The sequence below is a fragment of the Etheostoma spectabile genome, chromosome 21, assembly GCF_008692095.1.
Source record: "Etheostoma spectabile isolate EspeVRDwgs_2016 chromosome 21, UIUC_Espe_1.0, whole genome shotgun sequence".
Classification (NCBI taxonomy): Eukaryota; Metazoa; Chordata; class Actinopteri; order Perciformes; family Percidae; genus Etheostoma; species Etheostoma spectabile.
The window spans coordinates 3,075,334-3,091,106 of record NC_045753.1 but is presented as its reverse complement, the minus strand read 5'-3'; the positions used below and the strand labels follow the sequence as shown (position 1 = coordinate 3,091,106).

General features: G+C 40.1%; 1 protein-coding gene across 1 annotated transcript in view; it reads left to right on the top strand.

Annotated features, from left to right (window-relative positions):
- ogfod3 (2-oxoglutarate and iron dependent oxygenase domain containing 3) overlaps positions 1-15,773 on the top strand; it is a 31,021-nt gene that overhangs the window by 10,553 nt on the left and 4,695 nt on the right. The window contains exons 7-8 of the mRNA XM_032502126.1: positions 53-206; positions 9,492-9,615. Coding sequence (XP_032358017.1) covers positions 53-206; positions 9,492-9,615 — 278 coding nt within the window. The remainder of the gene's footprint in view (positions 1-52; positions 207-9,491; positions 9,616-15,773) is intronic.

Sequence of the window (15,773 nt, the reverse complement as noted above, 5' to 3'; positions counted from 1 at the left end):
TCCTACAGTAATTAAGTCAGATCTGACATGTTGGTCTGATTGTCACGTGTAGAAATGTCCGAGAGCGAATCCAGGCAGTTATTGCTGAGACGTTTGGTTTGGACCCGACTCTGATGTACCTCACCAAGCCCACCTTCTTCTCCAGAATCAACAGCACGACAGCCAAGACCCAACACGACGAGTACTGGCACCCGCACATAGATAAGGTAACGCACACAACAGAGTACTTCTACCTCGGATAACCGATCTGGTACATTTGGGTTCCACCGGGGCTAGTCTTAACTTCATCAAACAAATAATGTATTGATGTGTGCCTGAGTCTAAGCTTTAGAATTGGTACTGGACACAAAAAATCCCTAAGTACAGTTGTGCTCATAAGTTTACATACCCATGCTAAAGTTGACTAAAAAGAGGAATAAAAAAAAATCACGTTTTGGAAATTTATCTTAATGCCTTAATTAAATTCCTATGTTAAATTCCCATAGAGGCAGGCAGATTTTTATTTTTAAAGGCCAGTTATTTCATGATCAGGATCCTATGCATCCTGATAAAGTTCCCTCGGCCTTTGGAATTAAAATAGCCCCCCCCCCCATCCTCACATACCCTTCACCATACATAGAGATTGGCATGGTTTTATTTCAGTTAGATTAATAGCTGGTTTCATTTGCATTGAGAGATGATTTTATGGAAAGTATCCCATGCCAATCTCTATGTATGGTGAAGGGTATGTGATCATGGGGGGGGGGGGGGGCTATTTAATTCCAAAGGCCAAGGGAACTTTATCAGGATGCATAGTATCCTGATCCATGAAAAACTGGCCTTTAATAATAAAAATCTGCCTGCCTCTGTGGGAATTTAACATAGGGGGGTGTATACTTATGCCCCCTGTATTTTAAGGAAGAACATTTATTTATTTACAATACATTATTCATTCACAAAGAACATTGGTGTCCTTAAACGTTGGATTTTACTTCATTTTTTAATTAAGGCATTAAGATAAGTTTCCAAAACATGATTTTTTTATTCCTCTTTTTTTAGTCAACCTAAGCATGGGCATGTAAACTTTTGGGCACAACTGTACATTATGGGTGGGAATCACCAGACGCCTCCCGATACGATATCATCACGATACTTATGCCACGACACAATATCATTGCAATTTTAAACATATTGCAGTATTCCGCGATATATTGCAATTGGTAACTTTTTTTTCAGCTTCTAATTTTTCTCAATTTCAAATGACGTCCCCAAAAGGAAACTTTGTCAACATCTGTTTTATCTAAAACGATACATTTCTCTGTTTGTTCACCTCACTACAATTTTATTGCTGCAAGATGGGATTGTCAAGCAGACAAGCTGATCACCACATATATAATAAAAGATTAATACTTGGCGACTGTGTATCGATACAGTATTGCCACTGAAAATATCGATATACTATGCTGTATCTATTTTTTTTTAACCCCACCCTTAAAGGACATGGTTGTGACATGCGTTGATAACAAATAACTGGCAAATATTACATAGAGCACACAGTTAGCTGGTTTCACGGCAACAATGCCAGCTGCCTTAACCCTGAGGCCATTTTTACAGTTTAATTTCCGTATGGATTTATTTTATAAAAAAGCTTGTAAAACATCAACCCTGTTGTCTACAGTCAAGATATGAACATCCTTTTTTTTAGGACAAACTGGGTTATTGGAATATTTGGGTTGCAGTGAGGTCACTTGCATGTTAAAAATGGTTGTAGGGCCTTAAAGATAAATAAATAAATAAATGAATCTTCCAGATATGTATTGATATCACAGACATATAAGTAAAACCTCTCTAAGCCATTTTCCATTCTAAAACACTTCTCATATGTCTTGGGAGTCACACTGTGAAGAAATAATCATTATAATTTATACAGTTGAGAAAATACATGCATTTTTTTTCCAAAAAAGTCAAGACGTTTTGCTCTCGTGACATTTACTTATGCCAATAATAACATAATAATGTCATAATTATTGATATTACACCCACAGCAATGTTATACAAGCAAATATGTGTCTAAATAGTGCATAATTTGGCCTTCCATAGAATATATAGGCATTTTTGTCCCCTCTGGCCTTCCATACAAGAGGGGTGCCTTTATCTCCCATATATGGGCATGTACTTCCTGAAAAATAGACAGGACAGACACAGAGCGAGAGATCAGAGATTAGACGAACGATTCAGCGGCAGAAATGAGCCAAAACGCGATGAATTATGAACATAAAGTGGATCAATCTTGGATATAACAGTATGGATTTAAAGCCCAACGAGGCTGAAGTTCCAGGCTGGATAGAAAACCCCCTGTAGAGGCTAGAAAGACCCGGAAAAGACCTCCATAAAGCCGAAAACGTCAGGATTGAAACGGAACCGAAAGGGAGTAAATCGCTCGTATGGTTCAAAAGTCATTAAACTATGAATCAGAGGTACTTTTTTACTCGTGGGCGAGTGTCTCGGGCTCAGAGATGTGTGTTTCAGGCTCAGATGATAACTTCTACAGTTTGGACATGATGTTAATACAACTTGAAACTCGCTCACCTTGAATTTTTTGAAAAGATCGCAGCTTCAGGTGCTTTGCCAAATTTTGAGGGGTTTCCTCCTTTTGTTTGAAACACAACGTTACACCTCCGTTGTTTAGGTGGAAAGTAACGCAATTACTCACGTTACTGTCATTTAGTCGTTTTTTGTGCACTTTTACAATTAAAAGTAGTTTTTATCTGTAATTTTTACATTTACTTAAGCATGTTTTGTTTCAAGTTATGTACTTAGCTACAGTTTAAATCACATCCACTACTAAGTAAAAAATACTTTTTTGGTATAGTTTTTATTTTATTTTTACAAAAGGTTTTTGTCTCTTTGAATTATAATTTGCTCTAACAAAAAAAGTTTTGTCCCTTTTTTTTTTTTTTTTTTTTATTCTTTTTTGGCTTTGTGCCCTTATCAAATCGCAAAGGGCTGCCGTTTAATTAAATAAGGATAAAAAATATAAATAAAATATAAAGTATAAAGAACAAAGAGTATACCTAGAGGCAAAGTCACCTCATTCTCTACAATGGCACTTTGGATTGGGTCTGATTTTAACAGCTAACAACACTTTTGCCTTAGTTCCAAACCTACCCCTTCTTTATTCTGCTGCCAATGAGACGTGAAATCAGATAAGCAGCAGAGAATGGATGGCTGCATTTTTATCATTTTCAAACTGTTATCTATAATTTTTGATGGTTTGCCTAAATATCTTTGAAATGTAGGTAGTACAGTCAGTTAAGAAATTTAAAGCCACAGAGACTCACTGAAAACATCCGTATGTACATGTAAACTGTGTCTGGAAAATCCCCTTTGGGTTCCTCACATTCACCTTAACACAGGGGTCTTCAACAGGGGGCCCGCGACCCCTAGGGGGTCCGCGGAGGTACTGCATGGGGGTCGCGAAAGTTTTGGTTGCTAAGACTTTTTTTTATATTTCCCCCCCCCCCCCCCTGCAATTTTTTCCACTAATTGAAATGTCCCCCCTACTCACTGTGCATCGCACATGTTTAAAATAAAAACATGAATATATGAACCTGTGTATTATTTGAGTATCTTAGTATTGAACGCACAATAACAAGGTACATTTACACATGGCACTATAGGACCAGTTTGATATAACACAATTTTATACAATATATATAATTAGGGGGTCCCCGCTCCATCTCGCCATCAGTTCGGGGGTCCTTGGCCTGGAAAACGTTGAAGACCCCTGCCTTAACAACCAGTTTAGACTTTGAGCTGCTGCTCGTTTCAGAAATTGCTGAGCCAAGAAATAGCTATTCTTCAATCATTTCTTAAAATAAGTGTAATTTGCCTTTAATCTTTAATTCTATAGCCCATGCCTCTGTTCTGTTATGTTAACTAGTGATAGAACGATTTTATCGGCTGGCTGATATATCGGGCTGATATTTGCATTTTTTTTGTGCATTGCGGCCGACATGCAGCTGCTGCGTTCACCAATAGTTTTTTCCCGGCATTATTTACAGACAGGCGTCCGCAGGGAGCTCTGTGTTGCTGGAGACGCTGCAGTTCAAATCAAGCACTCTATTTCAATGGCTACTTGTCAGCTTTATTATTTTCTGAAATTATTTAAATGTGTTGACAAAGGATATTTTGAGATGACCTGTCTTATTATGTGTCAGGACGCAACGCTTCATCAAGGCTGTGTTGTAGATGTTGACGAAAGCCTTTTACCCTTGCACAGTTAACCATATGCATTGCACCCATCTATATGATTCCCATTACACACATCATTTGGGTGATATGAATGTGAGATGATTGCAGAAGTGGCACTGATCTGGGTTTTTGTTTATTATTTTGAAAGAAATGGCAGAGCAGATTCTGAAAACAAATCCAGGGTGGCTGGGTTTACATTTTTATGATGTAAATTGAGGGAGCAAAAGCAGTATCGGCTCCAAATATTGGCTTAAGAAAATGGGCACCCCATATCATCATCGGTTAAGGCTGATGAAAAAATAAATTGGTATCAGCATCGGCACTAAAAAAATACATATCACTTGTCAATACTTAATGTAAACTGTTGACGTCACACATCAAGGGCAGCTCTTTCCTTGTCACTGCCTCAACTGTACTCTATAGTCTTTCATTTTTCAACATTGTCATGAGACGTTAAAGTTGCTCAGGGGTTGAGAGAAGACCTTGAGGCAAGTTTCAAACCAATGGGATGTCTGTTAGGGGATAAAATGTGTCAATGCTCTACAACTTATTTTGTTAAAAAGTGGAAATTGTAGTAGTTGGTAACTTCTAAACTGGTTAGCAATTCCTCTGATTGGGAGTACATTTCATATTATTTATTGTTATTGTCATACTAAAGCTTTAAAAAAATGGTGTTTGTAGATGCCTCGTCCATATTAAAATGTGTCACTTCATCCTCTCCCTCTGGCCCTCGACAGCTGGAGAAATGTAATCTGCAAGGACCCACTTCTCTTCCCCATCTGTCTCAGCCGCCATTTTGGGGCTAATTGACTAACCCAAACCTCATTTAAATGTAAATGGTCTCCCGAGGTCTCTGGTGGTGAGTTTTCTCCCCATCGATCATATTGCTGAAACGGTGTCACAGCACCAGTCGTTGTATGACAGCACGGAAGTGTTTCATCTCAGTCATGGCAGGGATAACTTTCCTTCATAATGAAACTGAATTCTAGAATTCTAGTGGCAGACACTTATACCAAATGTATTTTCATTCATGACCTTGGCTTGTCAAGCTGCTGAAATGAGCTTGTAGACCACCTTGATAATAGAGTAATCATCCCTGTGAAATAGCTAGACCTGGTTTATTTGAGGTTTCAACTATTCCATAGCACACAATCTTTTTGATGACCTGACTTGGAACTAAGGAACTTTAATCAATTTAATGCAATTTGCATGGCAATTTTGCCATTAAAAAAAAAATCTCAGTTCTATGCCATTTTAGCCTCTTTTAGCACATAGTTTTGCTTGTCTGGCTCCCAAACTCTTCACTTATTGACTTTGTTGTCAACCTCAAAAGGCAACTGTTTTCACCAAAAAAGCTACCTGCAGAACCAAGCAGTAGACAGACAAAGTTGGCGACTAGCTAGTAAACTTAGTGGAGCATTTAGCAGCTAAAGAGCCAGATATTGATTCCAGGAGTTGGTGGAAACCAAAACGGAGGTAAAAAAAAATCAGACCTTGTTGCTGGATGTGTTGATCGGTAATCGTTAGCTAACAGGTTCACTGACAAATTTTTATGGCTCAAGTGGGCAAAAATGTATTAGTTATTCCCAGCACGCACTGCTTTCCCCTTATTCGCCTCACCTGGCTTGAGGTTTCTGCCTATTAAAAGGAAGTTTTTCCTTGCCTCTGTCGCCTAGTGCTTGCTCTTGGTGAGAATTGTTGGGTTTCTGTAAATAACACCACAGAGTACGGTCTAGACCTGCTCTTTTATGAAGAGCGCAATGAGATAACTGTTGTTGTGATTTAGCGCTATATAAATAAAATTGAATCAAATTGAAATTGTCCCCTCAGACTCGAGTGGGGCGCCTCACATTTCTAATATGTCTTTTCCACCAAGGCAGTTCGGGTGCTGGTTCAAAGTCAATGCCAAATATCTAACCAGTTCTTTGCTTTTCCACACAAATAAACCTGGCTCTGGGCCAAGAAAACAGGTTCCAACTCAGCACCAACTTAGCGCTGGTCCAAAGATAAGAACCGGTTACGTCAGATGTTGGGGGCGGGTTTATCACGACGTTCAAAAACCAAAACTTCTGGCCGCCATTTATAAAACACCGGTCAGCTGTCAACCATAGAGAGCTGTTAATGTTAGCTTTGGATATGGATCCCAGAACCAGCACCAGGTTAGCCTTGGTGGAAAAGACAATATAAGATAACTTAGCTGACACAACATGGCTTACAGTGCCAACCAACCAAAAGTAGGGGGTAGCAGGCCCGGGATGGCATGTGACAGGGTTAGGGTTAGGCGGTCCTGACCACAAAGTTCTCCGCGGGTGCCGCCCTAACTGCTATGACTCGGACTGCAACTTCATGTTAGATTCCAACAATTTAAAAGACCAGCACAGCACGTGCCCCCTATATTGGCCAGGTGCCAATGGTTGATGCTGCTTTAACATTATCATACTGTACACTCAGGGCTAATCAAGCACCCTTAGTTAACAAAATATCATACCTTTTAATATGAGTACGCATGATAACGCTATGCAGCTTCTCAGCCCTCATGCCTTCTCTATACTTTATTTTCTCCATAGTTGTTGACACGACTCCAAATTACTGTCTCACTTTGTACTTTCAAATATAATGGGGCCGGTAGAGACAGTCATCTAGACAGATACACGTAGATCATTTATATAAATAAGTTGTCATGTAATGTGAATAGTTGCATATTGAAATTCTCAAACTTCATTATTATTTATAATTACAGAAGTTGGGAACACTCGAGCGTTCTCTAGCCCGGATTGGTTTAAAGTTTCAGCGATTCTTCAAATTCCCAGCAGTTCACTTTGTCTTTTAGTTCTTTTGAGGTAAGATCAAGTGAAAAGCAATCCCAGTCGTAAATGACCGCTATACTCCACTTCTGGTTCCTTGTCAACTCCCTCTTTGATGTTCCATAAAGGCTACACGCTGGATGTTTGATCTCGGTTGGCCCTCGTGGATCTGAGCATCTCTTATTGGTGTTGTTGTAACTTGTGCAGCAGTTTATTTAGCATGAATAAATTGGCTACATTTTAAGGCCTGCCTTGAGACTACAATCCATTTAGTTGCATAAATATATATATAGAAGTATGCCTACATATTATAGATTCATACCTGCAAACTCGCCTTTTGGCAACAATCACTGTTTTTAGTTCCCACTTTGTGCTACTTTATACTTCTTCTCCACTACCTCTCAGAGGAAATAGTACTTTTTACCCCACTACATGTACGTAACATTAATTACTAGTTACTTCACAGATACAAAATATAATCAATAATAAATTATGATAGGATTGTATCAATAAGGCTTTATTGGTCCCCAGGGAGAAATTGACTAGCTACAAGGGGTGGGAATCACCAGAGGCCTTACGATACAATATCACTTATTTCATGATACATATTGCAGTTTTCAACATATTACAATATTCTGTGTTCAATGTATTACCTTTTTTAAATTTTGTTCTCAATTTCAAATCATGTCCCCAAAAGGAAACTTTGTCAACATCTGTTTAAAATGTAAAGGTAGTTTTATTTTCATATATACATACATGTAGTGAAAGTCATTTTCTGCATTTAGCCCATCCCTCAATGGGCAGCCAGATCTGCCAAATCCAGATCTTAGCCAGTGCCTAGGAGAACCTAGTACAGGATATTTGACGGTGGAGGGAACCGGAGCACCCGGAGGAAACGCACGCAAACATGAGGGAGAACATACGAACTCCACACAGAAAGGCCCGGAACAACCTGGAATAGAACCCAGAACCTTCGTGCCTTCTTGCTATATATTTAAAAAATAGAATTGTCTCTACGTTTGCCAGCTGCAACATTAAAGTGATCAACACATTCATTCATCAATAATTATAATCCAGTAATAAAATATTTCATTAATTAATCAAATGTATTTATTTAAAAACAAGATGCTTTCTCGTTTTCATATATATATTCTAGTCACAGAACACTCCGAAAGGCTTCATTTGCATGTTATAAATCCTTCAAAAGTTCTTTCAGTGACCCCAGACCTGATTTTAGTTCTGTATCTTGTCACACTGGTCACTGCTCTAGAGTTTGCCGGTCTGTGTATCACTTTTCGAAATTATGAGCTTCTTGTTTGCTCAAAAGCTACGGTAACTGTTGTATTTATCAAATAAAAAACCTCTTCCCATTTGTAATTATTCCCCAAGGTCTTCTGAGGAAACGATCATTACTCTTTCCAACAAGAACGTCTGACAGTGTCTACAAACGTGGTTGAGTTGCTGCTGTTAGTGTAGCACGGTGTTCACATAAAGCAGCCTTACGGTATAAAGAATAGTCTTCTGGGACATGCTGTTTGAAGCGATCATAAACTTGACGCTAGGTAACATTTCACAGAATACATTTGGGGGAACTAAAAGAAAACACACGTTAGTAGAAGAAGTTACACGGATTCACAGCAGTCCCACTGTTTCAAAGGAGCTACGTTTGAAATGGTTACTCCAGCGATTTAGTATTGGATTTCAGTAAGTTGGTGCAGGTGAGAGAGAGATATCCTGTTTAGTCCCTTATATGGGTCAAATTCCAAATGCCTTGGATTCTTCACATCCCATAATTCAGTTAGAGAGGGTCTCTTAATTGGTGCTCAATTTACATATTGAACCACGGCGGCGTGGCTTAACCCTTGTGTTGTCTTTGGGTCAAATTTGACCCGTTTTCAGAGGTTCTTTTTTTTAATCCGAAATAAAGGAAGTCGAAACACGGGCAAAATTGAAGAAGAAAAAAAATCTAAAATACAAAAACTTCATAAAAAAACTAAAAAGCAGCAAAAATGTTGACATAAGGGGGAAAACGTTTTTCATGGTCAAAGGGAAGACAACACAAGGCTTAAGGCATGTCAGTCTGACGGCAGGTCGGTTGGTCCACCGCTTTGGTCGAAACTGAAATATTTCATCATTAATCTGGTGGATTGTTATGAATCGTGGTACATTTTATTTATTTATTCCCCTGAGGATGAAGTGGACTGACTCTTCTGACATCCGTGGCATTAAGTGAACTGTCTATTGCACCTAACTGTTAAACTTAACCTGAAAAACTAATGGCAACCCCACCAACCTTGGCAGTACTAAAGAAGCTTAACTCGAAACTTGCTTTGTTTTGATGCAAATTAGCCGGTGAAAACTAAGACAGTGAATCTGGAAAAATATTATACCTGCTAAACATCCGCATTGTCAGATTAAATGCAGATACTGCTTTCCTCTCTCACTGTCTGCCAGGTGACTTATGGCTCTTTTGACTACACCTCGCTCCTGTACCTGTCGGACTACGGTACCGACTTCACTGGAGGAAGATTCATCTTCATGGACCAAAACGACAACCGGACAGTGGAACCACGGGCAGGTACCTCGCTTTTTCCTTCTTTCCTTCAAAGACAGTGATGTTTGATCTGCTGTAAGCCAGGATATTGAAAATCAGTAGCAACACCTGACAACCCCTGGCTTTGTCTTTACATGCCTATTAACTGACACTTGAAGTGAGTAAGAGGATTTTATTATTACAGCCATTCTTAAAATGATATTGCTGCACTTAGCTGCATTATGAATCTGGAGGGGGTTTTAGTAAGGGTAATCCTTTTGTAAGGGGGTAATCAGCAGTACAGACTGCTGCTCAGTGAAGGTGCAGAGGATTAGGCTTTACCTCGCATATACATGTAGTACCCAGAGGGTTCGGCGTAAAAGCATCTTGATCCCGTAGGAACTCCAGTGGTGTGTGTCTGTATATGCACAGAACATAAATGAAATATGGCTAAGTGAGGGCTATTTTAAAGTTGCCTGCGTAAAACCCACATAACTTCGGGATTACAGGGGAATTGGACCAATTCTCTGGGGAGCTTGTGGACAAATCAGGATAGTTTACATGCTGCTCCCTTTTAAAGGAATGTGCCAGAATGAGTTTGCCATCTTGTTTCAGACAACTAATTGAATTGGCAGCTTCCTTTTCAGCCCTCTTGCTCTGTGCACTTCTTGGTAAACTTTTCAAATTCCATTTCCCATATTCATTTGCACTATTTAGTGGCATCTCCATCTCCCTCTTTTCTGGACCTGAGCTTTTGCTTCCAATCAGCTTACTACAATGTTCACCAAATCTTGAAACCTAGAACTACTCAGGTGGTTTTTGGCTTACCCTGTTTCCTCGTTCCCTGTGGATTGTGGTCCAGGGTTGTCTCGTGATGTTATTTGTGTCCTTTCTTACGATGGGACCTATCAATTTCCACTATCTCTTTCGACCCTGTCTTCCTATGTGGTAATCCTCCACGGTTCCTCATTCATGGTTTTGGTAGACCACTATAGCTTTAGTATATAATGTAGGCTTTTGTTGAAACCTGGATCTTGCTTGTGAGTCCCCCGGTTGTTTTCCACGTCTCCGTAGAGCAGGAAGGCGGGACATTGAATTACAATACTGAGTAAATACAGTATATATAATATTAATTACATATTCAATTCAATAAGCTAATGCCCTACACACTAGAAGCTTGGTGACATCCATGGAACAATGGTGAAATGTAACAGCTGGAACACACCACACACGCAAGTGTCGTAGTAGTGTAGATACGTGCCTGATTGTGTGCCTGGCCATTCATACCGGACATGTATTTCTCAAGAGGGTCAGCCTCTCCTCTCTAAGCGAAGCTCGCTATGGCGCCATTTTGATGCGACCAAGCCATCCCCCACCGTTAGCATCCCATTGACTGCCATTCATTTTGGCGCCACATTGACAGCAAATAAATTCACATCTGAAGCGTTTAAAGACTCTATTTGTCCGTTGTTTTATTTCTAAAGAAACACAACAAGGCATAAAAGGCTCCGTTACCTTGTAGCTCACGTTATGGCTCCGTAGCAGACATTTTTGTAAAAATAGGCTAACGATTGTGTCATAACCATGCGATTTACTGTCGCACAGTAGAGGAATTACCGTATAGTACAGGGTAAGCTTGCAGACAGTTTTAACTTACATCAGTTGTTTAGGTTTAATTACTAACGTTAACTAGCATCTTAGTTAGTAATAATTAGCCTGTGCCTGTGTTATCTCCTAACATACACAGTACCTACGCTCTTCATCTCTGCTGATTGGGAATGATTGAGATTTCTCTTAGCACAGCTACCAGAAGACTTCCAACTTTCAAACAGGTTGCTTACGTCCCAACCACGTCTTTAAGCTCAGTTGGAGGCTGCACAGTAGCACCTAGCCATCACCTGAAAAGTGCTTCTAATAGCCTTCACTGGTCTCCGTCCAGAACAACGGGATCTGATGGTCCATTTCTTTAACTGTCTATGGTATTTATGTGCTAGGGTCACGTCTCGCTCTCGCTCTCTCCCCAAAATAAAGAGACAGGATAAGAGGGGAAAACTGTGGTAATTGTATCCTGTGTGTATGTGTATCTGTGTCTCTCTTTCTCTGGCCGTCCGTCGGTCTCTCTCTCTCTCTCTCTCTCTCTTCTCTCTCTCTCTTTCTCTCTCTCTCTCTCTCTGTGTGTGTGCCTGATCGTGTGTTATGCTGTGAGATGTGAGGTGTGTTCCAGCTGTAAAACTAGAATTCGGGAAATTCTTGGGCCGATGCCGAAATCGTCAGACAAATCAATGGATGGCAAGAAACTTGTTTGTTTTTGACCAAATTATGAATCCTTCGTGAAACAGTTCCAGTAAATGAGAACACATCTGACACGAAAAATCTTCTGTTGTGTGCTGAATGTGTGAAAGGGAAACTCGGGTCTATGTTGGGACATGATTCCTGGCACATAGTCCCAAGTTCCTATGTGAAAACGGCTGTTTATTTGCTCATGACTGTTTGCAAATTATGACTCTGTTATGTAGCAGTTTATACTGCATTTATATAAAAGTATGAAAAGACACGGGTTGCATGGCATCTATAAGCCGTGTGGCTCCTGAAAGAGCGAAAGCTTACTAAATCTGTTCAAAAAAAGAAAACAACCCTCTTCCCGACGGAGTCTCCTCCACCATATCATATTTGACAGTGAACCCTCCTCTGTCGTCTCGCTTCACCTTGTCCCTTCTTTCACTTCCTTCCCTTATCTCACCCATTATTCATCATCTCCTGCCCTCTAAACCAACTCCTCTGCCATTCAAAAAAAGCAATCCTCTTTCCTCGCGCTCACGTTTTCACTTTTTCTCCCCCCGTGTCATCTCGACACTGCATTGAACTCCCCATGTGCCAGTCAGACACAAGCCTCTTACCCAGTCACTGAGCAACAGCGAAGCATCCTGGGCCACTGATAGTAGCCCATGATGGAACGGTGAGTGACGCCGATCGTAGGTCATGTGTTAATAAAGAGGGAGTGTGGCTTGCTTGCCGCCTCGTCTCCCGTGACAGCCTTCTTGTGAAGTGAGAATAACCTCCACACAACAGAGAGAGGGGTGACAGTGGGATCTTAAACCCGGTGCAACTTGCTGGGTGAAGAAGATAAGAGGGGATGGAGGGAGTGATGGGACAAAAGAGAAGAAGGGTGACTGCTCTCTCATCTATCTCTGATAGATTTTCTAATTCTCAGTGAACCATGCTCGAGAATGTAAATATGACAGACCTATAAAAGCCACTGGTAAAACCCAACCCGTTATTACTCGTGTAACTGGGATTTGTATTTTATTTATCAAGTAGGAGACACAGCAAAACTCAATGCATCAATAGCCAAGATCTTTTTCTTTTTTTTTTGTCTCCACTTGAACCCACCCCACCTCACCTCATCAAAAACAAACCTCTTCGGGTTGCATGCTGGGTAGTTGACTGACAGGTTTTGACTCGGTGAGAGTCTGATCCCTCGGATCTGGTTTCGCTGAGATAATCATGGCTCTTGGAGGATGACAGCGACCAATAAAGTGTAATTATAGCACCGGGCTGACAATCAGGACTCGGCTTTCAGAGAGCGCAAAAGTCGAGAATGCAATGACAGTGAGCATCAGGGGGGCTAAAGTGGAAGTGTTTTTCAAGTTGCGGAGGAAGGAAGGAGGAGGAAAAAAAGATTGGAGGATTAGAAACGAGGGAGAGGGATGACTGATGGACTTGCTGAATGTGTCCCTATGGGCCAAGTTGATAGACAGTATGGACAGTGGGCACAGACAGAAAATGGCTGGGAGATAGATCAAGTAGATACGTGGTAGAGAGATAGGGTGTTAGGGCTGGGAAAGGCCGATAGAAACGGTGCAGTGGAAGGACAGGCAGTAAAAAAGGCACATCTGCCAGAGGAGCTAATAGAGGTTAGCCTGCTGTCTTAGACAACCACAGGGGACATAGATAACCTCAGCTGGGTTGCTACCTTAAAGCCCATCGCTTGACCTTGGTGGCTGCACTTCTGTAAACATAGACTGAATGCAAAGAAAATGTCTGGCGTGATTCTTAGCACATGGCACAGGGCTCATTCTCGTTTTATAAGGTGATAAACGGTGCCGTGCCCAGGGCGTAATTTCAACTCTGTGGCCAAAGTTTACATCGCAGTTTGGGTCTCCAAGCCTAGATAACCCATTATGACATCATCAGCGGGTTATTTTGTCAGACTCAACCATGCTTGTATTAACCCTTGTATGGTATTCTGGTCAAATTGACCCATTTCAGTATACATTTTTTCTACCTGAAATCAACGGCCTTAACTTATTTCCTGTGATAAACATGTATTCCTGACTCAATTCAGGACACTATTCTGGATATGACACTTATGTTGTTTCCATAGTGGATTTTTAACATGAATTATAACCTTATGACAAAAAAGGAACCCCTCTTCCATTTTTAATTGTGTTCTTGTAGAGACTGATGCATTCCCTAAACATATATGTTATCTCAGCTGTAAATTGAGATAAATCTATTTTTTAATAGATTATGAAGTAAAATTTTATTTCAGAATTGTTTTAAAACCCCACATAAGTCACGGGTCAGTTTGACCCGTGACTTATGTTAAGGGTTAAGAAAGAAGGATATCCCGTTCCAAGATGGGGCTCCATTAAGTCCAATGTAAGTTGCGCGCTAGGTACATATGGCTGTGTAAGGAACTTTGAGTATTACCTCCATTGTATCGAGTATCTAAAAATACCTCGTCATTCAATACCAAATTTCAAAAATCTTATCAGCGTCAATGAGCCAATAAGCATGCAGTATGCTTCTACAAAGATCTAACAATGTTTGGGATCGGCGGTCTACACACCGTAGAGGCATGCAGGAGAAACTCCCGCACAGAGACGGGGGGGGCTCATCTGTAGGGCTGGGCAATATGGGGAAAATCAGATATCCCAATATTCTTGACCAAATACCTCAGTATCGATATTGCGGCGATATTGTAGTGTTGACAACTAATGGTTTGACAAAATATCTTCACACTTAGATTTAAGATAAATGATCTTCAGTAATGTGAATATAACGACTAAGTAGGGAAATAATAGAACAGTTACAACAGCCTGGTAAGTTCAGAAAATTACACCAATTTACTGTAATACAGCCTTTAAAACCAGGTAAAGACAACACTTATGTCATATCACAATATTAAGACAATATCTAGTCTCATATTACGATACTGAAATTGATAAATTGCCCAGCCCTACTCTTTGTGTGTTGTTACATTTTCAGAGGCTTGACTACAGTGTGTGTCACATGTGTAAAGGAGCTGAATTTGTACCATAATGTTGTCATGTTCCCGAAATCTTTTCCTTAACACTCATGTTGAATCATTTACTCATGTGAATTTGACCCTTTTCCAGTTTTTTCATCACATAAAATGGGCCTTTGAATTAAGCTGAAAATGTCAACATTAGAAATATCAAAAAGAAAACATCAAAAAAAGCAGCCACAACATTGAAAAAAAGTGACAAAAATGTCAGAAATGCGATAATGTCGTAATATAGCTTTGAAGCAACTCATTTGGCAATGGCTTGAAAGTGCACTATAGCTTTAAAATGGACTTTATAAAATTGGTATGGAAAAAATATTGTTCAGGAACCAGTATCAAAGTCACTGTATTGGTATCGCTACTGGTATGAAAAATCTTATGGAAAACACTTCTTTTTAAAAAGAAATTATATATATACATAAAAGACACACATAATTGCTAATAGTGTGATGGCACCGGGGTAGTGTTTTTAACTGAAGGTACATTGTAAATTGTATTTTTTTTTTTTCCTCTTTTCTCCAGGGCAGAGTCCCAAAGTTATCCAGGTAATTGCATTTGGGAACATATTCTTCACATGAGATCCATCTGAAATTAATTCAGCGTTGGCCCATGTCATTAACCTTTAACGTCCATCCCCTCCTCCCTAGAGACACCATACACTCCTTGGGATTCATCCTCCACCTATTCATTATGAGGCTTTGGGAGTAATCATACATTTGTTGGAAAGTATTTCCTTGCGACTGTTCCGCCAGTGTCGAGTCGTGATGAGTCACGTAACTGTTCAGCATCTTGTTAGCATTATGCACCCGTGGCCTTTGGGTGTCTTAACGCGTGGCTGCTGATAAAAGCTAAAATCGACTACAGACACAGACTTAGACTTCTCTTTATTAGG